General features: G+C 46.8%; 1 protein-coding gene across 1 annotated transcript in view; it reads left to right on the forward strand.

Moving 5' to 3' along the window:
* Tbc1d22a (TBC1 domain family member 22A) overlaps positions 1-25,501 on the forward strand; it is a 287,690-nt gene that overhangs the window by 13,516 nt on the left and 248,673 nt on the right. Inside the window, exons 2-4 of the mRNA XM_057792580.1 lie at positions 4,757-4,813; positions 5,550-5,884; positions 8,722-8,898. Of these exons, the coding sequence (XP_057648563.1) occupies positions 4,757-4,813; positions 5,550-5,884; positions 8,722-8,898 (569 nt within the window). The remainder of the gene's footprint in view (positions 1-4,756; positions 4,814-5,549; positions 5,885-8,721; positions 8,899-25,501) is intronic.

Here is a 25,501-nt window from a genome sequence, read left to right on the forward strand (position 1 = left end):
TCTGCTGGGAGGGAAAGGCCTGAAGTCTTTGATAATGCTGTAGAGACTTTTATGAAAATGACATGCAAATAGTGCCTTGCAGGCCAAGCCGCCTACTGTTTGGAATATGAATATATTGGGGGGGGGATAAGAAGAAGCATGTGAATGTTGGCGTCAAGATAGATTGGCAGCGGTGACAGGTGCTCCGTGTGGGTCACGTTCTGTGTACACACGCAGGGCTGCTACCACTGAGGCTGCCTTGGCCACAGCGCTGCTTTGTTTCTGTTTGGATGCCAGGTTTCATACTGGCAAGCACACACTGCCACTGCTGCACACTGTGTAAATTCTCATGTCGGTTCTCAGGACGGGGAACTAAAGTCCAGAGAGTTGACTTGCCTCAAGCTTTACCAGCCTTACCAGCCAGTAAGTCTTGGTTCTGGAATTGGAACCTGGGACTGTTCGACTCTGTTCGACTCTTCATCCTGAGGGCTCTGCAACAGTCTTAGGATACTTCTTTAGTAAGGTTTTGGGGAAGGACACCCCAAGTTGTATGTGATCTCAATTGCTATGTATCTCTTTTCTCCCTTGACATACAACACATACCTGATTCTCCAGGGGTCTGTAGTCAGAAATTCAAATAGTGGGGGCTTGATTCTTGTTCCAGGATGTTCTGGGAGGACTCGAAGGTTGGGACTGAAATAAAGCTCTTCACTTTCTTGTCTTACTGTGATCAGTGGCTGCTATAAGTTGCCAGTTTGTGATGGGTCAGTTGAGATGGGTATTCATGGGCACTTCTTATAACTAGTTTGGGTTTCCGTGTAGAGTAGTGTCTGGAGTTGAAGAGAGTCAGGTGGAAGCTGTGGTGTATTAGTCAAGGTTCAGCAAGAATGTTAGTTCTCCCCTTTCATACTCTGTGTGCCTGCGGTCACCCCTTAAATTCATGTAACTGGACTTACCCACTGGAAGTGCAAGTCTCCCTCCATTGCTCTCCACTTCTCCACTGAGGCAAGGTCTGTCAATCATCCAGAACTGGATGGTGTGGTACCACTGGTCCTGCTAGCCAGCCTGCTCTGGGTTTCCTCTGTCTCTGCCTCCTGAGGTTGGAATTACAGGTGAGCTGTCATGTTCTGCTATTTAACTGGGTCCTGGGGTCCAAACTCCTGTCCTTTTCTTGCTTGCATGGTAAGCACTTTAGCCATAAGCCATCTCTTCAGCCCCATCTGTCAGGAAATTTCTGCCTGCCACTATTTTAGGTGAGACACCTTTTCAAGGGAAAACCAAGGCTGGATTTAATGTGAGCCCATGCTGTGTTCCCACAGGAATTATTATCACAGGGTATTGTAACATTAGGCCGCTCGCTTTGATTGGCACAGCGTAAGGACCCTAACACTTGGACTAGATGATATTATACCTATTTTTGCCTCTCTTCTGTCTGGTCATATAGTTGCTATCCAAAAAGTGTTTGTTAAATTCCACTAACATTTTTAGGTTACAAAAACACTTGATATAATTAAGACATTGTGCTCTGGGCCTACAAGGCTGAAAAGAGAAGACTGCCATATTTTAGCTTGTCTTAAAGCTGTCCTTAAGCCAGTGAGGAGAGGTTATACAATATAAACAGTGGTGTTGGGCAGATTGCTTTTTACACGTTTTCTGCTCAAGTGTGTAAGGAGAAAGCGACGGCTGTACTGGAAAGGGTAATATACTCCCAGGTTCTAGACGAGGACATCTTTGGTAGATTGTTATTTTGGCCATACTGCATGAAAGAAAAAAAATTCTCATTTTGCAGATCAGTAAGAGGGTGAACTCTTGTTAGCAGATGGACACAGGATATGAAGAGTTTACATAAAGAAAAGGCACCCGTCAACAATATCTGAGGCACGAAGCCAGCGTGGAGATTGCTTCCCTTCTGTCCAGTTAGTGGTGTCTGGCCATCTGCCAGGCCTTGCTGGGGGAAAGGGAACTACTTGACTGTCCTTTGGCAGTGTGACCAACCTCTTTAAGTGCGTGCCTTATGTCCAGAGCATTCCCACTGCAAGAATTTGTCCTCCGGAGGTTATCAAGTGGTGTGGAGGCATTCCTCTCCAGAGGTGTTATTGCTGTCCTTGGGACCACAAACAGTTTTAAATCAGTCTGTGTTTCGCAGTCAGCCTTGGGTAAACTCATTCTGTTGTAGCCATATGGCAGCACAGTGTGAAATTAGAAGTGATACTGTCCAGGGAGGTGGCACAGGCCAGAGATGAGGTAATCGGCGCTCATTCTATTCCTGTGGTGTTTAAAGCGTTTACTGTTGAAATAATTAAGATTTACAGGGAGTTGCAGAGGGATGTGTAGGGAAGTCTGCACACTCTCAACCTCATAGTAGGCTTTTAAATTTGCATATGCTACTTCTAGTCTCTGCATATCAAGTCACACATCTGAAGGTAATAAATGATTCAAGTAAACTGAAGAAAGAGAAGAAGTAATACTATGGGGAAATACTTCACAGCCTATTTCAGAATCAGGAAGGTAGGATTTAATTTTTGAAAAGATTTATTTTTATTGTTATTTTAAAAAATCTTATTACATTTTATTGGCTTATCTTTTGTGTGTGTATGTGCCATAGCATGCAGGTAGAATCAGAGGTCAGCTTGTAGGAATTTTCCTCCCATTGTGTGGGTTCTGGGGATTGAACTCAGTTCGTCATGATTACAGGCAAGTAGTTTTATCCACTAATGTGTTTTAGTGATACTAATTATCTTTTTTTTAAACTTTTATTATGTGTGTGAATATGTAGGGACTTGTGTGTTGGAGTGCAGGTGCCCATGGAGGCCAGAAAAAGGCATCTGGTTCCTTGGAGATGGACATATAGGTAGCTTGAAGTGGATGCTTAGAATTGAACTTGGGTCCTCCGCAAGAATTGTATGTCCTCTTACCTGATGACCCATCTCTCCACCCTAGGATTTAATATAAAAATGTTTTCTAAGCTTTTTCTTTTTCTTTTTCTTTTTTTGGTTTTTTGAAACAGGGTTTCTCTGTAGCTTTGGTGCCCGTCCTGGAACTAGCTCTTGTAAACCAGGCTGGCCTCGAACTCCCAGAGATCCGCCTGCCTCTGCCTCCCGAGTGCTGGGATTAAAGCCGTGCGCCACCACCGCCGGGCCTTAAGCTTTTTCTTATAGTAAATGGGAATCAGCACAGAGACCAAGATCAGCATTGGGCAATTCGCAGAGAGTGAGTGAGAGACTTTGGAGCACTCAGTCCTAAATGGGATGTCCTTATCAAGCCCCTCCCCTCAAGGAATCTATGCGGAAGAGGAGGTAGAAGGATTGTGAGAGCCAGAGGAGACAGCCTCTTGTAGACACAGCAGGACCGATCTGCACGTGCACTCCCAGACATTGTGACAGCAAGAACAAGACCTGACAAAATCCTAGCACTGAGACAACAGCACGTGGACCTAACCTGCTGCTGCTGCTGCCTGCTAGGGAAGGGGCAATCTGCCTTCTCCATTGGAGGCTGCCTGGGTGTATCAACCACACTCCAGGGCAGGCCCCATGCTCAGCTGCCTGGGTATATCAACCACACTCCAGGGCAGGCCCCATGCTCAGGAGCATTTGGCCCACACAAAATGGACTCCATCTTTTTTTGTGTACTTTTTGTTTTGGTTTGGTATTTTTTTGTCTTATTGTTTTGATTTTTCCTGTTCTTTGAGAGGAAGGTGGCAAAGAACTGGGGGAGGGGAAGAATATGATCAAAGTATATTGTATGAAAAAGGTTAAAAAATAAAAACACCTTTTAACTCACTTCAAAAATACTACATTTATTTTCATGCATATGTCAGAGCTTAATGGAGATCGGAGAACAACTTTGGGACTCAGTTTGCTCCTTTCACCATGTAGATGATTAAACCCAGGGATTGAACCCAGGTAGGTTGTCTGGCTTGGCAGAAGGTGCTGTTATCAGCTGAGCCCTGTGTGGTCCCAGAATTTCATTAAAACACAAAACAAAACATGTATGCGTTTATCTGAATTGGTCTTCATGTTTCTCTTTGTACACTTCTTTCTTCACCAGGGGCTTGTGTCAAAACCCCAGAGTGGCCTTGGGACTGTACCAGTTGGGATGTCAGATGACAGTGGCTGGGATTAATAGGGATTCGTTTGCTTCCTGTACCCGAAAGTGAAAGGAGGTGGTTAGCTTGGAGCCCTCGCTCACTGCAGCCATCACAGACCCAGTTTCAGAGGTGCCTTCATTCTCGTGAGAGAGATACTCAGGCCTCACCACACCTCTGTTCTGGGACATGCCTGAATGGGAGAAGCCGAGGTCCTAGGGTGCTGGCTGAGCCTGTCTGGTTTTGTTGGAAAAGTTACAGCCTTCATTTCTTTCTAAGTCACTTACACAATTTCTGTTTATAGTTGGGTAATCAGACAGAGCAGCGCCTGGTAGAAATTCCCAGTGATGTTCCCTTGTGAGGTCAGGTTCTGCTTGTAAAACACATTTGTGAGCAGTTGCTCAGGGACCCTGGTGTTGGCAGGGGTCTGAGAGGGCTCCTGGAGAGCCAGGCTTCCTGATCTCAGAAAGGGCCTGAATGTCTGGCCTGTTGGTGGGGGTGTGGCCTGTGTGGCGCCATTCCTCATTGGATTGGCCCTTAGCCTGGAAGGCTAGATGTGTAGTCCCTGGAAGAATGTGGCTTCTCTTGGGCTTGTGGCCTAGGAACTGGCGCCTTCCTTGATTCAGTCAGTGTTGGGCTCTCAGTAGAGCTGGGGGAAAGAAAAGCTAATTTTTTGTTTCCCTGTTTTCCTAGCATCCAGCATGTGTATGGAGCCCAGCACCCACCCTTTGACCCACTGTTACACGGCACGTAAGTGGTAGTCAGTGTCTTGTTTCTGCCAACTCGTTGGAGTTTCTGAGGGAGGGGAAATGTTCTTGCAGTCAGCAGGTGGCTCATTCACTTGCTTTGTGAGAAATTGCTGTCTGCATCATTTACCCTGTAGCTGGGCGGTGGGATATGGAGGCTGAGGGACGTAGTACCTTGCAGAGGGTAGAGAGCTGGCGCTCCTGGCTTGAGGGCAGTGTGCCTCCAGACTGTCTTCACAGCTCATGTGCATTCTCCCTCTCTGCTGTACTCTCTCTGTCCTGGGCTTGGCTCCTCCAACTCTTGGGCTCGGTGCAGTGCTGGTGTGGCCCTGCAGGCTGTACATGTCTGTCATATTTCCTGCCTTATACTGGGGCCGATGGGATGTGTAGTCACGTTTGGAGGGAACTTCTTGAAATCATCTCTGTGTATATGCAAAGGCCCTGTTCTCTGCAGGGTCCTCTTTCCCTGGCCCCCTCTGCTGCTGCTCTGGAGCTGGGCTGAGATGGAGGGAGAGGGAGAATGTGCTCTCTAGCTTTGGCACATTGCTCTGTACTTCTGTGCTGTTAGTGCTCTCTCCTGAAATGTCCCCCTGCCCATCGCGCAGCCTGCACAGTGCCAAGTCCTCTTTTGATGCCTGCACAGTGTGCTTTTCTTGGCACCCTCATCTAGACGAATTGTACTCTCACTGGGGATTCTTTTTTGGCTGAATGTGCACAGTAAAGATGCCTTTGCTTTGTAGCTTGCTCAAGTCCACGCCCAAGGTGCCTACCACCCCAGTGAAGGCCAAGAAGGTCAGCACCTTCCAGGAGTTTGAGAGCAATACCAGTGACGCTTGGGATGCGGGCGAAGATGATGATGAGCTCCTGGCTATGGCAACGGAGAGCCTGAACTCTGAGGTGGTCATGGAGACAGCTCACCGTGTCCTGCGCAACCACAGCCAGAGGCAGAGCCAGCCCTCACAGAAGGAGATGCCAGAGCCGGAGCCTCAACTCATAGCAGAGCCTCCTGTAGCTCCGAGTGGTGACCTCCGCCTGGTGAAGTCTGTCAGTGAGAGCCACACTCCTTGTCCTTCAGGTAGAGATGAAGGGATAGTAGAGCTAAGGATGGATTGGACCGGAATAAGGGGGGCTGTGTGTCTATTTGCAGCAGGACTCTGGGCCAGGAGAGCCTGTTAGGGCATCTTTCATGTGTCCGTGGTACTCCCAGACCCAGCAAACCACCTCATTGCCCATGGGATCTGATGTGCTTTTCTTTCTTTCTGGAGCTGAGGGCGTCTTTCCTACAAATGAAATGTTAAGGCTCATGGCTTGTCTGTGGGCCCACGAGAGGGCCATGGAGCAGCACAGGAGATGTGAGATCACAGGCTCCTTCAGAAAGGAGCAAAGAGCCCTCAAGCATGCGTCTCCTGGGTAAGGGCGCTTTGCTCTCGTTTACAGAGGAGAGAGCAGATCCACAGTAGCCTAAAGCCACCCTGCTAGATTCCGAAAGGGGCTTTGTACCTAGTCTGGTTTTCAGAACTGCCTGCTGGGAGCTGATGTGCTAAGATGTTAGTTTCTTCAGGCGAGAAGCTGCTTTTATTTCATTTGTAATGAATTTAGAATCGCTGAGCTTACCCAGGAACTGCCGTGGCTTTTGAGTTCTCTGAGAGTTCCACCTCTTTCTGCTCAGTCGGGGTAGGAGGCCCTCCAGTGGTGGTGTCCAAGGGTTAGCTCACTGCTGTGCTTGCGAGCCGTGGACACAACTTCTCAAGCCCCCACAGAGGGTAGAGCATCTAGGGCACTGTTATTGCCAGCGATGGCCCTCAGCACATAGATGTAGGAGCTGACAGTGGGCAGGACTATATTGTGTCTGGCTGGGGGTCCTGACCAGAAGCAAACTCAGATCCAAGCATATGTCACATTGTGGCAGCCTCCTTGGCACAAGTTCTCTGATTGTCATGTTACTGGAGAAGTGGCTGTGATCTCATTGCTGTGTCCTCTGCAAATCGTAGGTTGAGCATTCTCTGTTTGCTTTCTAGGAGAGGTGTTTTTTGTTTTTTGTTTTTTTTTTTTGAGCACTTAATAATAATAGCATGCTGGGGGTGTTCACTGTGTGGCTAGTCTCTTTGACGATGAACTCTTTAAACGCCTTAGGCGTCTAGGAGGGAGTTGTGTTGTCTCCCTTTACAGCTGTGGCACCAAGAAGACCCTGAACTGCTCACGAGGTCGGCCTGGGGTGTTAAACCCAGAGTCAGTGGCTCCAGGTCCCTGCTGCTAGTGCTGGCTATTGCAGAGACCAGAGATCCTGCCCCCAGGGGACATGTGGCGGTATCTTGGGTAGTGTGTTTGAGCTGGAGCAGGGTGTATTTGTCACTGAACATGTTAGGTGTGGTAGGGATGCTGCTCAAATGTCTACAGTGCCCTGGTAGTGACTGAACATCCCCTCGCCTGACCACTCCCTTGGGTGAGGCCAAGGAGTCCTGTGCTGGAGTTGGTGGGACTTCTGCCAGGATTGGTTGCACTGGTTCTGGGAACTTCAGGAATGTGTGGAGAAGACTTGGTCCCCTTTCCCTGCTCAGGGCTTGGCCCGTTACCTGTGGACTATTGATACTTCCTTATATGAGGAAGGAATGTGAAGGCCACTGGATCCCCAACCCAACCAGATTCTAGCCACTCCGTCCTGCGCCTCCCAGATAGCTGTGTGTGACTCTGCCTCCATAACGTTTTCTTGTTTTCACTGACCTCTGTCTTGGTCAGTGTTCTCTTGCTGTGAAGAGATGCCATGGCCACAGCAACTCTTATTTATAAAAGAAATAAGAGCCACTTAACTGAGGCTTTCTCCCATTCCTGGCTGGAAGCATGGTGACATGCAGGCAGACATGGTGCTGGAGAGGTAGCTGAAGGTTCTCTGTCTGGATGGCAGGCAGCAGGAAGGGAGAGACACTAGGCCTGCCTTGAGCATCGGAAACTCCAAAGGCCACCTCCAGAGGCGCCTGTCTTACAAGGCCACAGCTACTCCCAAAAGGCCGCACCTCCTGACCCTGTCAAGTAGCTCCACTCCCTAATGGCCAAGTGTTTAAATATGGCCTATGGGGGCCATTCCTACTTAAACCATCTCAGCCTTGTGTGGTAGAATATATAGATAATGGAGGGTCTCTGGGACGTACTGGCGAGTCTAGCTAAATCAGTGAGCTTCCTGCCCAGTGAAAGACCCTTCCTCCAAAAATGGGGGCTTGAGGGAGACACGTGTTGTAGAACTCTAGCTTCTAAACGCAAGTACACATATGTGCACCACACACATGTGCACAGACTCTCCCCATGCCATTCTGCTCTTGAATTCCAGTGCCTGTTCTCGCTGGTGGGTGGGGGTTTGTTCTGGTTGCTCCCTGCAGGTAAAGGCAGGAGCAGAGGTCCTCAGGTTAACCCTTGGACCAGATTCTGCCCAGGAGCTTTACTGATGCTCCTGGGTTGCCTGTATGGCTTCCTGTCCTGACTAGGGAGTGGAGCTGCTGCACAGGATGCAGGCACAGGTGGGGTTCTTGACCCCATCATCTGTAGTGCCTAAGGTAGACACCAGCGTGTTGGATTTAGATCTTACCTGTGGCTCGTTTTTGACCGTACACTGGTTTCCGTCTTCTGAAAGTTGAGGCTGCTGGGTGGGGGTTAGAGCTAGCCATCAGAGGAGTGCTCTGGGCTTTCCTGGCTGTCAGGATGCGCTCAGATGCAGGTGTATCTGTTTTACTGGTGAATAGTACTGTCAGTGAGTTACGTTTAGTGCTGCTGACGGAAGAGGGAAAGCTGTGCCTGACCGTGTTCACAGAGGGCCAGTGAGTGCTATGGTGAGCATGCGGCCACATGGATGAAGGAAGAAGGTGTGTTGAGGAGGTTAGAGGCTTCCGCTAACCTTACCCTCTGTTCTTCTACCCTTTCTAGAAAGTACCAGCGATCCGGTCCCTCTGCAACGGTCCCAGTCTCTCCCCCACTCAGCTACTGTTTCACTGAGTGGCACATCTGACCCAAATGCACTTGGTGGCTCAGCCCTGAGTAACAGAGAGGCCTCTCGACTGGACAAGTTCAAACAGCTGCTTGCTGGCCCCAATACAGACCTCGGTGAGTCCCTGAGGGTGGCATGTCTGTTTCTTACAAGACCAAAGGTGTCACTACAGGTTGCGCACACGCTGTGTTTTCATGACATTGAGTCTCTAATATGCTGGTAGCCATCTTCCTTTAGCCATGTTTGCTAACATATTCCTAAACCAGTTTCCTAGCATGTACTTTTTTTTTGTGTGTAGTTTTTCAAGATAGGGTTTTTCTTTGTAGCCCTGGCTGTCCTGGAATTCGCTCTATAGACCAGGCTGGCCTTGAACTCACAAAGATCCGTCTGCCTCTGCCTCTGCCTCTTGTGTGCTGGGATTAAAGGTGCAGGCGATCACCACCTGGCCTTCCTTTTTAACTAATGCTGCAAAATACTTTTCCTACTGTGGTCCTTGGGGAGCCCCTAGAGGCTGGGCAGGTAGCAATCTGTACTCCATAGGCTATGGTTTGTCAGTGACTTCTGGGGGAGTGGGGGAGGTGACTACCATGCTGAACTACTGACTTTGTACTTCGCAGATGTGGGCTATGGGTGACATGAGTGTGACAAGAAAGGCCCAGGTGGGTACTGGGGAGAGAGGACGGTTATCAGGGTGAATCTTTGTGATTTGCCTGGTCCCTTCAGTACCTGTGTGGACACTGGCTCGGCTTCCAAGTCACTTGTGGTGGAATTGTCATCTGGTTATTTGTTCTTTCATCTCCACAGCCTGTATCTGATGAATGAACTCAATGATAGGTGTTTCCCAGGTGCTTGAATTTTCTGAGGGCCAGCAGGTGGTCTTGCTTGAGATACTCATAGCAAGGGAAGAAAAATTTGAACAGGTAGTACTTATTAGAGCCGCACGTAGAGGGTTGAGAGCCTGGAGGTGCAATGCCCAGTTTGCCCAGGAGGTGGCGAGTAGGGTCTGTGGATGGGCTGCAGCACACTGATCATGCATTTGGGAAGCTGTAGGGAGGATGTCTTGACTGGAACAGGACAACCTTAGGTCTGTACAGTGGACTTTTTTTTTCTTAGATTATTAACTTTTTTGGTTTTTATTTTTGAGGTGAGGTCTCTTTATATAGCTGTGGCTGTCCTACAACTCACTGTATAGATTAAGCTGACCTTGAACTCAAATAGTTTTGTCTGCCTCTGCCTCCTGAGTGCTGGGATTAAAGGCGTGTACCACCATGAATATCTTACAATGTGGCGAGTACAACAGGATGAAGAGTGAAAGTGGGCCTCAGTGGCCTGTGGACGTTGCTTCAAACATTTTTTTTTTTTTAATGTAATTTCATACTTAGGGAAAGTCTCCAAGGATAGTACAAACAACTTCTGTACACAGTGTCACCCAGTTTTACCAATTGTTTGTATTTTGCCCATTCTCCATTCTCTGTCTGTGCTGTGTGTTTGCAGAACCAATTGAGAGTCAGTTGGAGACTTCCTTCCATTTACTCCCGAGGGCTTTGCTGTGTACTTCCTAAGAGCACAGGCTGTCAGTTTAAAGAGGTGTAGCCCTGACACAGTATTGTTTTCCTTGTTGTGAGGATGTGCAGTGTGTGTTCACATTTACAAGGTGTACCCAAGAGTGCTCATCTCCTGTTTCCTTGTCCACAGTTCAGAGCTCAATGGCGCCTTCCTCACAGTCCCCTCTGCTCTAATGTCTCCATGAACCGAATGCTAGTTCCCCTTCCTTGTGTGCTTTGACCCTGACATTCAAGGTGTGCAGACAGTTACCTGTTTCTGTGTGTTGGAATCTTCCTTGTGCTTGGGTCTGGGTGCATGATGCTCAGCAGGGCATCACTTTGGGGTGTATGTCCTTCTCACCCTTTCCTCCTCTCTGGGAACCTAAGCAGCCATCTGTAGAGGGATGCCTTGGAATCTGGGCATTTATGCAGGACTTTTTCTTCACACCCCACTTTTTAAATTTATATGCATTTACAGAGTAGCACATAGAGAGCCAGATGCCACTCTTTGGGTGTCCCACAGTTTATTTCACAAGCCCTTTACTGATGGGCATGGAGGACACCCCTGATTTTCCGTCATAATAGCCTAGGACCTTGTACAGGTGAGGCGAGAGCTCTTGAAGACACCTGCTACTTTGATGACGGTGACCATAGAGCAGTTCTCACCTGGGGTGGGGAAGAGACCACAGATAGCGTGGCTTTAGGTTTGGCATAGAGCTGGGTAGGTAGACGTTCCTGTCCCCATAGAAGGAAATCAGGATTGCTCATAAGAAAGGAGCAGAATCCCCTGGTCAAAGCTGGAACCATATTTCTACCTTTCTAGCACACCATGCACCCATGTTTTGCTGAACAGGGGTTGTTAGCTGCTCAGGTTCTGTGCTGGAGCCTAATGGATGTGTAGGGAGGAGGCGGATTCCACTGTGTTTATGGGAGGATGCTCTGGAGTTGGCAGTCTGGGTGGAGACCTTGAGCAGGCTTGGTGACTTGTGATCCTGGTTCTTAGTGTCCTTGCTCATCTACAAGATGTGCCTGGAGCTGGACTGAGATGATGCATAGGCCACTAGAGTGCTGGCCATAGGTAATGCCCATGGGCTGCCTTAGTGTTGTTCTGTAGGCTTTCTATGCTGGTTATCGCAGTATGGCCACTTGTGATCCATGATGCATCAGAGTTGTTTCCATACAGTTTCCTGCTTATGTCCACTGGTTTACAGCCACAGGCAGGTGGCCAGGAGGTAGCTGATAAAAACGGGTTTACCTGATGGCAGTCTTGATCTGGTTCAGCTCTGGGCAGCAGCTAGTATCTTCTTGTGGGTCTTGTCACTAGGGAAACATTAGAAATCAAATTAAACTTGCAATAAAGCTTCCAGAGTTAGAGAGTCACCGTGAGCATGTGTGGGTGAAAGGTTAGATACAAAAATCAAGCTCTTTGTCAGGTTGGTGTGATTATTATGGTTTTCTTATTCCTTTTTCTTTAAGAATTCTGTTTGAATCTTTGAAGCCAAAAAGTAAAAGCCATTTACTTTCAAAGATAAACAATTACTGGATTTGTATTTAGTGGCAAGAGAAACATAGCCAGTAAATTGCCTGTTTTCCTAAGGCCTTTAAGGTAGCTCTGAGGACAGTGGAATACATTATCCTCCCATTACATAAAAACCAAAGTGGTAAATATTTGTCGAAGTTGGAGAAGCAAATCGCTGATGTGCAAAGGGCCAGCAGAAATGGCTCTACCTGCTGCAGGTCTGTGCCAGCGTCCGCTGCTCTTTGTTTAGCTTATGCTCTGTTAGGAGCCCAGGGATGAAAGTAGCAAACAGAACTTAACAGCTCACTCCCCTCTTAACATCACTCAGTATTTACCCACACAAGACTGCCTGCGCTGAAGCCTGAGAAAGGATGCTTGGAGACATTCATGTGTCTGCCGAGCAAGAACACCATCAAAATGTGCAGAGTGTGCCGTTTCCTGAGGGCTGCTGAGTGACTGCACACAGCAGTGGGGCCTCTGTGGGCAGGCTTGGTGTAGAGCTCACTGAGGGGCACCAGAGAGCGGTCAGCCAGCAGAACAGAAGGTGTCCCTTTTCCTGTGAGGAGTGAGCCAGATACGTAGCCATGGTCGCTAGTACCTAGGTTTATCCACTCTGGGTTTGAAGATGGAGAATGTGCCTGGATAGTCAGAAGGAAGGCATAAGTGAACTATGGGGTCATGTTCCCTGGAAGCATGGCCTTGAGCAGATGTTCCTGAGTGCCTTTGACTTGAGGGCCACATTACAGGGCCTATGGTGGTGAGTTCACTCCCAGCATGGGTGCTGGCTATGCCCCTACTCTGTGTGACCAGCTCACTAAGTGTCTCACCTCAGGGTGGAAAGGAAATCCAACCTACCTGCCAGAGTTTCTGAGACGGCAGGAGGTAATTGATGTTTCATTCATAGGGGAGAAACAGGGATCCAGGCCAACATTAGCCCTGCCCTCCAAGATCTTGCATTCTACTCTGGGGCAGACAGACAGACACATACCCACACTGAATAGCACACTGGTCAGCAGGTGGTAAGCATGCTTTGGGATGAGGTAGTGCTGAGGGATAATGAAGGTGCTGCTGGCGAGTAAGTGGTCATCAAAGACCTTTTGAAATGAGTGTGTTTCTGCTGAGCCCTGTGTGCAGAGAGGCTGAGTATGAGGAAGGCCTTCCAGGGAGAGGAGCCAGGGTGCAGAGGTCCTGTGTGGGAGAGCTTCAGCTGTTTGAGGATGGGAAGAAGGTACTGAGGCTGAGGGAGGTGGAGGGAGAGAGGCCTGTAGAGCAGGAAGCACTTGGACTACAGGACTCAGAGGGCCAGGAGGAGGCACTCAGCTTTTGCTTGAGCGCCCTCTGGAGTCAGGCTTGGGAGGAAGCACCCTGAGGGCTTCCAGCAAAGGTGGCTAGTGAGTGGCCTTGAACTAGGTGGGATTCTGGGCGACTGGAGGGGAAGGAGAGGGAAGATGGTAACTGGGGGAAGGGAGTCAAGGGTTTTGGGATTGGACCTGGTGGGGTGATCAGTTTCAAGTACTATCTGGTGAGCCCGATGGATGGTTCCTGATTGACTGTGCATGAAGCTGGGTGGACCGGGAGGAGAGGGCCACAGCATCTAGCTTGGAGCAAATGTGAGAACAACTGGTGGCCCAGACAGCACTTTTCTAGGAGGGTCATTTCATCAGTGGGAGCAAACCATGGCCCTTTGATGCCGCTGAAAGCTGCAAACCAGTGCATGGTACCTCAGGATGGTCTCTATCCAACTCCACTGCACCCCCTGTCTACCCAGAGCCGTGGGCTCACTGCTCAGGGGGCTGCATCTGAGGCAGCCCTTCACTGAGTAGAGCAGGGCAAGATAAGGCCAGGTTGGTTTTGGGCTCTATTTCTAGCCTTCACTTTCTCTCATTTTTGGTTAATGTAGGCAGCTGTTATGTGATGTTTTACTCTTTTGACTTTTTGAGGAACCCAGCTCCCCCCAAAAAATCATACACAGAGGCATATTCTTAGTTATGAATGCCTGGCCCTAGCTTGGCTTGTCTCTTGCCAGCTTTTCTTAAATTATCCTGACTACCTTTTGCCTCTTGGCTTTTATCTTTCTCTATTTCTGTATACCTTTCTTTACTTCTTTCTCCATGGCTTGCTGTGTAGCTGGCCCCTGGTGTCCTCCTCCCCCTCGTTTCTCCTATTTATACTCTCTGTCTGTCAGCCCCGCCTATCCTTGCTCCTGCCTCGCTATTGGCCATTCAGTTTTTATTAGGACCACCAGGTGTTTTAGATAGGCAGAGTAACACAGCTTCACAGAGTTAAACAAATGCAGACAAACAAAAATCACACTCTTAAAATAATAAAATAATATTCCCCAACAGACAGAGACATTCTGGGGGCTCTTCAGAGACCAGAAGAAGTGATTTTCTCTCCTGTGGGTCTTTTTGGAGTAGTTGATATCTGGTCTAGAACAGGTTTGCTATGAGCTTTGATGGCTTAGAGGAGCTATCCATGCCTCAGGCAGCTGACCAGCCAGTGTTCAGTGCTCCCCTCTAGAAGCCAGAGCCATATAATAGTAATATGCCCTTAGTTGAGTTGTGTTGAGTGTTAGAGAAGGGTGTGTGTGTGTGTGTGTCTGTCTGTCTGTGTCTAGCATGTTTACTGAAGGTATGGGTAGGCTTGGAGAAGATGATAATGGGAGAGAGACAAAGCAAACACTAGCTAATTCACTCTTGCTCCAGATCTCATCAGGAAGGGCCATTTTGAGCTACTGACATGCAGTGATCTGGCATATCAAAATCCCCATGTCTTGACTTGGCTTCTTTTTCACCTGCCACTTCATACATCAATGTAACGTGAGGGCCTGCTTTGTTGGGGTTTCTGTCCTACCCAGTTCCACACAGTCGGTAAATCCCAAAGAAAATCACACAGAGGTCTACATAAGTTATAAACTGATTGTCCCATTAGCTCAGGCTTCGTATTAGCTCTTATAACTTATATTAACCCATTATTCTTATCTATGTTAGCCACATGGCCTGGTACCTTTTTCAGTGGGGTAGGTCACATTTTCCTTCTTCCGTGTCTAGGCAGGACTGGGGAGGAATGGGCTTCCTCCTTCCCAGAATTCTCCTGTTCTCATTGCCCTGACTCTACTTCCTGTCTGTTTGTCCCACCTATACTTCCTGCCTGGCTACTGGCCAATCAGTGTTTATTTAAAACATAATTGACAAAATACAGAATTGACAGAATACACACCACATCAAGAGCACAAGCAATACTCAGTTGCTGGTAAATAGTTGTTTTGTGTACAGTCCACCTGTACAGGACTGCCTGCTGTTCAGGTCACCTGTACTGTACTGCCTGTCTATCATGGGCTGGTTCGCGTGTCAGGCAAGGGGCCGGAGAGTGAAACACACACACACACACACACACACACACACACACACACACACACACACACAGAGAGAGAGAGAGACGGATCATCCTTGAAACAAGAATGCCCCCTTTATTGTGTTCCAGGGCAGCTTATATAGGGCTCTCCTTGATTAATGGCTATGCCCTAGCTCTTGGGACTTTTCAGCTGCAAGCCTACCAGAAACCAACCCCCCCACCCCCCGCCCCGCCATCAGGAACTCATAAGGGTCTCATGCCCAGTGCAGCTGCAAGCACAGGAAAACAAGGTGTTTACTCTGGCAGGCAAGGGGTCACAGAAAATTCAAGGTCTGAGGGTCCACAGTCCCCAACAGAATCCCTTGTTCCTTTCTCTCAGCAATATTGTCTAAATGCCCATCATTTGTCTGCCTTTAATAGTATTTGAGTTTGTGTCCATCTATCTACTTTACAGACTGGGCCTCCCGCAGGCTGTGCCTCTGAGCCTAATGTCCTTATATTTTAGTGACCTGTGACAGGTGTATGTGTGGAACAGTCTAAGAAAGTGCCAGTGAAGTAACTGGAGTCACCACTGTCAGTTTGTCTCCTGCTCGGTGTCTTTAGTGGTTACCAGTATTTCTGGCTCATCAGTTAACATAGACTGCTTTGTGTTACGGGGTGCCAGAGAAGAGGGTTTCCAGTACATAGCATGAGAGGAGTCCCAGGGAAACAGGCCTTTACGTATATGGCACTGTGTTTCTCTTGGAGGTTCTGGAGATTTGGAGTTGTTGTCAGCTACAAATCTCTTGTCCTCCCATGTATGTCCACAAGGTGGCGATCATTATCTTTTGGTCTGTAGCCTTGAATCAGGGAGATTTTAGTTATTTGATGTATTTTGTTGACATAGATTCATCATACACAATGATGGTTTCATAAAGATGTTTTCACATAAGTACCACTCCCCTCCTTTCCCTCTTACTCCATTCCTTTTCCACGACAGCCTCACGTCTACTGTCACAATACCATATGTATATAAGTATGACTTTATGTATCTATGTGAAATCTGGAATCCACAAATGAAAGCAGATGGCAGCGTTTCCCCCCCACGAGTTGACTTGTATTACTTAATATGACCCTCAGATGTTGATGGACTCGGTACAGATTCGGTAGTCTGGCTGTCATGAGCACTGCCATAACAAATGCAGGTGTGCAGTCTCTGAGGTGTGCTGACATGGAGTCCTGTAGGTAGTCACCCTAGAGTGATTAGCCGGTCACACTGTGGTTCTAGTGTTCTTTGAATGATTTCCAGAGTGACTTAACAAGTTACATTCCGGTGACATGTATGTGGGGTCCCCCCACACCACCACCAGCATTTGTTGTTATCTTAATGACAGCCACTCTGACAAGGATGAAGAACATCACTATTATTTAGTTTGTATTTCCCTCATTACCAACACTTTTGAACTTTGGTTCTCTTGTTTATTGGCCAGTACTTAATCTTTTTGAGGACTATTTTACTAGCCCATTTGTTGGGTGGCTTGCTTGGCATTTTGGTACTCAGTCTGTTTAGATCTTCATATGTCATAGATGCCATTTCTCTGGCACATGTGTACCTTGCAAGGATTTCACGCAGTTTTTGCCTTTGCTGTGCAAACTTTACAATTTTGTGCACTCCGACTGACCAGGCCTTATTCCCTGAGCTGCTAGAGTCCTGTTCAGAAAGTCCTTGCCTTTGTCTTCTTGCCTTTGCTTCCCCATGTTTTCCTCTAACAGTTTCTGAATTTCAGGTCTTACGTTAAGGTCTTTGATCCCTTTTGAATTGATTCCTGCTTCATTCTTTTCCATGTGAATTCTTGGTTTCCCCAGCACTGTTTGTTGAAGAGGCTGCCTGGCTGCTTTTTCTCTGGCATACATTTTTGGCATCTTTATGAAAAATCCTGTGGCCATTGAGTTTGTTTCTGGATTTTCTCTTGTTTTCATTGACCTTTGTGGCAGCCTTGCAGTTTTTATTACCACGGCTCTGTAGTGCATCCTGAAGTGAGGCATGCTGAGGTCTTTGGCATTGCTTTTCTTGTCCAGAATTGCTTTAGCCTTCTGTGGTCTTTCACATCTATAGGCATGTTAGTACTGTTTTTCCTGTTTCTATAAAGAATTTGCAATTGTGATGGGGATTGCACTAACATTTAACATCTTCATTGTAGAGGCTTTTCATTTCTTTGGCTAAGTTTATTCAAATATATTTTGTTGTTCTGAAGGTATTGTGAATGGAGTTAATATTTTGATTTCTTTCTTAGATCTTCTTTATAGTATGCTCATTTATAGCATATGGGAAGGCTACTGATTTTTATAAGTTGGTTTTGTACCCTGATTTACTGAAAGTGTTGATCAGTTTTAAGAGTTTCCTGATGGAATCTATAGGGGCTCTTATGTATCAAGTCATGTGGTCTGCAAGTAAGGATAATTTGACTTTCCCCCTTTCCGTAGCCATCTTATTTCTCTTGTCTTATTGTTCTTTAGTAAGGTTTTAAGCAGTATACTGCATGAGAGGAGCAAGGGGACACCTTGTCTTGCTCCTGGTCCAGTGGAGACATAGTGAGTCTTTCTCCATTTTTCATGATATTGACTTTGAGTGTCATAAATACCCTTTATTATGCTGAGATATACTCCCTTGATTCCTAGTCTCTTCAGGGCATTTATCATAGAGGGTGCTGGACTTTGTCAAAGGTGTCTCCTGTATCTATTGCAATGACTATCGATTTCTGTCCCGGAATCTATTTATGTGATGTTTTATATTTATTGATATGTATGTGTTAAACCATCCCTGCATTGCTGAAATGAAACCAAACTGATCAGAATCAATGCTTGTTCTGGCTAATTTGTGTCAGCCTGACACAGGTTCGGAGAAGAGGGAACCACAATTGAGAAAATGCCTTCATAAGGTTGGACTGTAGACAAGCCTGTATAGCATTTTCTTAATTAGTGATTGGTCAGGGGTGGGCTGGTGGTCCTGGATTCTATAAGAAAGCAGCCTGAACAAGCCGTGGGGAACAAGCCAATAAGCAACACTGGCCTCTGCATTAGCTTCTGTCTTCAGGTTCTCACCCTGTTTGAGTTCCTGTCCTCCATTCCTTCAGTAATGGACTATGGATGTGGAAGCATAAGCCAAATAAACCCTTTCTTCCCCAGCTTGCGTTTGGTCATGGTGTTTCGTCATAGTTAGTAACCCAGACTAAACCTTTCTTCCTTTTTGTGTGTGTGCCCTTCTTCTGTTTTTCTTTCTTTCTTTCTTTCTTTCTTTCTTTCTTTTTTTTTTTTTTTTTTTTTTTTTTTTTTTTTTTTTTTTTTTTTGATTTTCGAGACAGGGTTTCTCCATAGCTTTTTGGTTCCTGTCCTGGAACTAGCTCTTGTAGACCAGGCTGGCCTCGAACTCACAGAGATCCGCCTGCCTCTGCCTCCCGGGTGCTGTCATCTGGTTTTGATAGGCGGTAATATTTGATTTTGGAGTTAAAATGAGTTTGGAGGCATTCCTCTTTTCTATCTTATGGAATAATTTGAGTAAGATTGTTGTCTTTAAAGGCCTGGTAGGATTCTACAGTGAATCCATCTGTGTCTGAATGTATTGTTTTGGTTGGGAGATTTTTAATTACTGTATCATTCTTGTTGCTCGTTACATATCTGTTTACATTCTTTATCTTATCTCAGTTTAACTTTGGTAGGTAACATGCCTTTAGAAAGTTGTCCATTTATTTTAGATTTTCCTAGTTCAGTATTCTGTTTTGTATTTTAAAAAAAGTCTCTTTTACCTTTAATCCCAGCACTCAGGAGACAGAGGCAGGTGGATCTCTGTAAATTTGAGGCCATCCTTGTCTACAGAATGAGTTCCAAGACAGCCAGGGCTACACAGAGAAACCCTGTCTCGAAAAATACTTTAAAAAATTAAAAAGAAATTTAAATATTTGTGTGTGTGTTTGTGTGCATGTGCGTGTCACAAGAGGTCAGCATTCTCTCCTAACCTGGGGTCTAGGGTTCGAGCCCCAGGCTGTCAGGCTTGGCTGCAGTTACCTTTATCTTGTGGAGCCATTTCTTTAGTGTGGAATGTGTTTTGAAGATATGTTCTTATGTTTTTTTGAACTTTTGTTAGTATCTTTTCCTTTTCATCTCTAATTTTAGTAATTTGGTTCTTGTATTTCTTTTGGTTAGTTTGGCTAAGGGTTTGTTGAACTTGCTTGTTTTTTTTTTTTTTTTTTCAAAGCCAACTCTTCATCTCATTGATTCTTTGACTTTTTTTTTTTTAGGTTTCCATTTTATTAATTTCTGCCCTGGTAGTTCCTTACAGCTCCTGCTTGAGTTTGGCTGCTTGTTGGTGATTGGACTGCTGTGTAGAGCTTTTATGTTGAAGCATGCTCCTTCTGTTTCTAGTTTCTTCAGGGTTTGTATCCTAGAGGGATGATGAATGTTGTTGAAGGCCTTTTCTGCATCAATTGAGATGATTATGTGATTTCTGTCCTTGAATCTATTTATGTGATTTTTTTCATATATTGATTTGTGGATGTTGACCTGTTTTTACATCCCTGGAACAAGGCCAACTTGATCACAAACGATCTTTTAGATGCATTTTTTTTTTTTTTTTTTTTTGGTTTTTCAAGACAGGGTTTCTCTGTGGTTTTGGAGCCTGTCCTGGAACTAGCTCTGTAGACCAGGCTGGTCTCGAACTCACAGATATCCACCTGCCTCTGCCTTCTGAGTGCTGGGATTGAAGGAATGTGGTACCACTGCCTGGCAGCCACTTGTTTTTCTACATTTTTAACATATATCATTAAGTTATTTATTTATGATCCCTGTAATTTTTTAATAGCTATCAATGTCCCCCTTGGAATTCCTTTCACTGCAGCCCATATTCCATGTTGTGTTTTCATCTTTCAATTGTAGGAATTTAAAGATTGCTCTTCTGATTTTAGTGATAAGTGCGTGTCAGTCTCCATGAATGCCAATGCTTTTTGCAGTTTCTCTTGCTGTTGATTTCTGCTCTGTAGTCCATTGTGATCACATAGACTGCAAGAAATTATTTCAGTTTTCTTGATCCAGTCTCTTTTCACACAGTCTGTCTTCCACTTGATTTGTTTTATTGCTGAGGTCTTCAGTGAAGTTTTTTTTTCTTTTTTCAATTTATTTTTTCTTCAGTATTTGTTTTAGTGAATTCATCCTTCATTTGCCATATTGGCATTCTTATTTCATTCAACTGTTGTTTGTATTGTTTTTGAATCCATTCTGGAATTCGTGTCCTCTCTGAGTTTGCCAACATTCTTAAAACCATTCCTTTTTAATTCTTTGATTTCTTCCTGTTCTTTTTTATAATGTGCATTGGTGTTTTGCCATGTAAAATGGAGCCGTTCCCCGAGTGGCAGCAGCGGGCAGCAGGCCACAGGGAGCTGCGGTGGTAAACCGCTGTGGTTCACGGGTCACTCGGGGCAGCAGATCCCAGGCAGGAGCTGTGTGGTGGGTGAGACAGAGACATGGATAAGCACCCATGCAGAGAAAGTGAGTATTTATTAGTGAGTTATGGAGGGGAAGGGAAAGGGGGGAGGGGGAGAAGGGAGAAGAGGAGAGAGAGAGAGAGAGAGAGAGAGAGAGAGAGAGAGAGAGAGAGGAGGGGTGAAGGGGAGAAGTAGGGAGAAGGGAGCATGGCAGAAGCTGCCTCTTAGGGAGAGAGACACAGAAAGGAAGGACTCACACGCTGGAAGCAGAAGGAAGATCTGCTTGCCTCAGGACAGACCATTACATCATGGGTGTCAGGTCCCCTGGAACTGGAGTTACAGACTGTTGTGAGCTGCCATGTGGATGCCAGGAGTTGAACCCAGGTCCTCTTAACCTGTGAGCCACCTCTCCAGCCGATTCTTAGCTGAGGACTATTGTGGAATTAAGGAGCCTTGATTTTCTGCATTGATTTGCACATCTGGGATTTGGTTGTTGATTCGATTTTTTTTTTCTTTTTTTTTAATTTCTTGATGGTGCTGGAGAGCAAACAGGGCCTCCCTGCTAAGCTGCGCGCCCAGTCCCAGGTTTCCCTTTAATCGCCTTAATGCTTTCAGTTGAAGTTTGCAGGCAGGTCTGGGGGACTTGCTTATACTCCTGAGGGGCCATCCTCCCCATGTGCTGTTCAAGCCTGTTTGACCAGACTGGTGTGTATGCAGTGCCTCAGTGCGGAGAATGAGGTTGCCCATGGTGTTGCTTTCTGCTTCGGACAGCAGGGGTCAGCCTTCCCTTAGGAGTTTTCTAGACCTAGCAAGGGAGTCACGTAGGAGTATTCTTCCCTGTTCCTGTTTCCATCAGTTTGCTGAGTGGTCCTGCTTTCCCAAGACTCTGCTGTGGCCCTGCCCACACTGGGCTGTGTTTGTGCTGGGTGTTTTCTTGTTACCAGTGCTGTCTTAGTTGAGCACAATTGCAGGGTGTCCCATGACTCTATGGTTCTCTGTGTCTCACTTTCTGAGTGGGTGGAGGGGTCCTCACTGAGTTTCAGGACAGGCCAGCTTCTGTGAGGCGGTCATATGACTCTGTTTTGGGTCTCATCTCTCACTGGGTGCAGGGTAGTTGGAAAGTGATCATATAGAATTTTTTGGCAGAGTGATTAGTTTTTAGATTCTCTTGGAATCTGGTACCTCCTTGCCCTAGTGATAGGCGATGGTGTAGCTTACAGTGTTGTATATTTCCAGTGTGTTTGCTCACAGGGGTTTTTGTTCCTTTTTTTCTGGCCCCAGCAGGGGAAGGGTGCTCTCCTCTTTTCCTGCTGCAGACCAGCACAGTCTGTTTACGTATACCAGATTTTCAGTATTTCTGTGTGTATCTAATCCCCACAGTCTTCTGTGTACTGTGTTGCTCTCCTTACCTGACTGTGAAGGCTCAGGTCCAGTGTTTCCTTCCAGATTCATAGGGACGTAAGAGAGTGCTGCCTGTCCTACTCTGCCATCCCTGCTCCACCAGGGAAGAGTAGAGGAAAACAGGTTCTGAGCTCCAGCTGTCAGGAGTGATGTTGGTTGAGGATGATACTGGTGAGGATCAAGTGTTGATGGTAATGATAGTGAAGAAGACAATGAAGAAGATGACGGCAGTGCTGCTGCTGCTGACATTGATGTCGGTGACAGTGCTGGTGGTGACAGTGCTGATGGTGACATTGCTGATGTTGACAGTGCTGATGGTGATGGTGCTGATGGTGGTAGTGTTGATGGTGACAGTGCTAGTGGTGACAGTGCTGATGGTGACAGTGCTGATGGTGGCAGTGTTGATGATGGCAGTGTTGATGATGATGGTGCTGATGGTGATGGTGCTGATGGTGATGGTGCTGATGGTGGCAGTGTTGATGATGATGGTGCTGACGGTGACAGTGCTGATGGTGGCAGTGTTGATGATGACAGTGCTGATGGTGACAGTGCTGGTGGTGACAGTGCTGATGGTGACAGTGCTGATGGTGGCAGTGCTGGTGGTGACAGTGCTGGTGGTGGACAGTGCCGATGACAGTGCTGATGATGACGGTGCTGATGGTGGCAGTGCTGGTGGTGGCAGTGCTGGTGGTGACAATGCTGATGGTGGCAGTGCTGATGGTGACAGTGCTGATGGTGACAGTGCTGCTGATGACGGTGCTGATGGTGGCAGTGCTGGTGGTGACGGTGCTGATGGTGGCAGTGCTGGTGGTGACAGGGCTTAATGGTGAGTGTGTGCCTGCATGTGTATGTATGCCAGTTCCATTGTGTGGGTGTGATGTCCAGGAGAGGCTTTCTGGCAAAGTCTTAGACTATGCTGAATGGTCTCAGAGGGAAAACATTTACAGTGCCAGATATTTGAAAACAATTGATTTCAGTTGAAGTTTGCAGTGTCCAGGTGGAACTTGCTTATACTCCTGAGGTACCACCCCTCCCATGTGCTGTTCAAGCCTGTTTAACCAGACTGGTGGTTATGCAGTGCCTCAGTGCAGATGAAATTTAGAACAGGTGGTGAGTGTACTAAGTGTGTGCTGAGTGTAGTAAGCATGCTCTAGTGAGTGTACTAAGTGTGCTAGGCTGCCGTCACAGAACACTGCACTGGGCACACGTGGACCCACATTGCTTTCCAAGATCGGGAGTGAGATGAGGGATTTTCTGGTGAGACCCATCCTCTTGGTTGAAGACGTCAAGATCGGGGGTGGGATGAGGGATTTTTTGGTGAGACCCATCCTCTTGGTTGAAGACGTCAAGATCGGGGGTGGGATGAGGGATTTTCTGGTAAGACCCATCCTCTTGGTTGAAGACGTCACTTACAGTCTGTCCCCACGTGGCTCTGCTTTTTTTTTAAAAAATTATTATTTATTTTATTTTTTAAAAATTTATTTATTTATTTATTTATTAAAGATTTCTGCCTCATCCCCGCCACCGCCTCCCACTTCCCTCCCCCTCCCCCTCCCCCTCCCCCAGTCAAGTCCCCCTCTCTCATCAGCCCTAAGAGCAATCAGGGTTCCCTGCCCTGTGGGAAGTCCAAGGACCACCCACCTCCATCCAGGTCTAGTAAGGTGAGCATCCAAACTGCCTAGGCTCCCACAAAGCCAGTACGTGCAGTAGGATCAAAAACCCATTGCCATTGTTCGTGAGTTCTCAGTAGTCCTCATTGTCCGCTATGTTCAGGCTCTGCTTTTGTACATGTACAAAAAGAGAGAGAAACAGAGAAAGAGATAGAAAGAGAGCAAGGATGGAGTGAGGAGAGTGCTGGGGTTACAGAGAGGGAGGAAGAGAGAACAAGGAAAGAACTAGAGATAGAGAGAGAGGGAAGAGGAGGGAAGGAAGAGAGAGCTAGAGTTAGTGATAGAGGGAAATGAGAGGGCAGAAAAGAAGGGATGAGGGAGAATGGGAAGAGCTAGAATTAGGGAGGGGGAAGGAGAGAGAGCAAGAGCTAGGGTGTAGTGGGGGAGAGGGCATAGAGAGATAAGAGGAAAGCAGGGGTGCAAGGATGGAGGAGGGAGGGGAGGAAGGAGAGGTAGAGGAGGTATAGGAGAGTCAGAGAAAGGAGGGGAGGTAGGAATTGAAGGGAGAGAGAGGGGTGGGGAGGGAGGAGAGAGACAGGGACAGAGAAGAGAGGGAGCCCAGTTAGTGCTAGCAGGTACAAGTGAGTTACACATGGAGAGACCAGCACTGTGCACAGTGAGGCCGCCTTTATGACTTCATCTGGCCCCAGACTCCCCTTCATGGACTCTGTGTATAAGTACTACAGTCACCGTGGGAGTTGGGCCTCACTGTGTGCACTTTGAAGGATGCACTTTAATCTACAGCAGCTCAGATCTCCTTTACGATGTTGCCCATGTATTTGTTTTAGGTTCTTAGGAATAAACGGATTATAGAAAAGTGTGAAATTGTAACTTTCAGCTCCTGCACACTGGCTCTTAGCATCTTGGGGGACAGGGTGGCGTGGGTACTGAGTATGGGCACAAGTCCTAACTGTACCATGCTGCATACTGACAGGGTGGTCTCGGCATGCTCTGTTTTTTAAAAGTCCCTTAGAGCCTCAGTTCTATCACCCGCAGAATGGATGGTGGTACTTGCCTGCAGCTCCTAGAGGTTAGATGAGGTCCCCTCTGGGAGTGGTTAGTGAGGAACCCTGTGCAGTCACCCGTCTGTCTGTCTTAGCACTCCCCTGCTGTATTTTCCCAGGGACGGGGGGTGGGGGAAATGCTGTGATTTGCTATTTTCCTTTTCCCCTGGCTAATGTTATGTCATAAGTCTTTCCGTGTTGTCACTTTCTCCATAACCACCACTTAAGAACTTGAAAAATGGAATTTTTATGTGTATATATGTTTACTTGTGTGAGTTCATGTACACTATGTGAATACAGAGGCCCAAGGAGACCAGAAGAGGGTGCCAGATCCCCAGGACCTGTAGTTACAGATGTTTGTGAGCCACCATGTAAGTGCTGAGAAGTGAGCCCAGGTCCACTGCAGGAACAGTCAGTGCTCTGAACTGCTGAGCCATCATTCCAGCTCCGATAGCTGTCATTTTTAATGGCTGTACAATGTTTTAAAAATCATATTTATTTAAAATTGTTATTAAATTGCATATCTTTCTGAAGCAATATTATATTTATATGCTTAATCAAGAACTTGACATGCTTAGTGGTCTTCTGAATCGTGACTTAAAGTCCAATAACAGGAATGCTGTTCACTGCCGTTCTGGAGGGGTAGGGAGGAGGGAAGGGCTGGGAATAGTCAGGGCCTGCCACAGAGTCTGGGGACTGGGGATGTTTCCTTTTACTTTTGATTCCCTAATTATTCTAATTGAAAAGCTGTATTGCAATACAAAGCTAGAGAAT

This window comes from Chionomys nivalis, chromosome 17 (assembly GCF_950005125.1).
Source record: "Chionomys nivalis chromosome 17, mChiNiv1.1, whole genome shotgun sequence".
NCBI classification, from domain to species: domain Eukaryota; kingdom Metazoa; phylum Chordata; class Mammalia; order Rodentia; family Cricetidae; genus Chionomys; species Chionomys nivalis.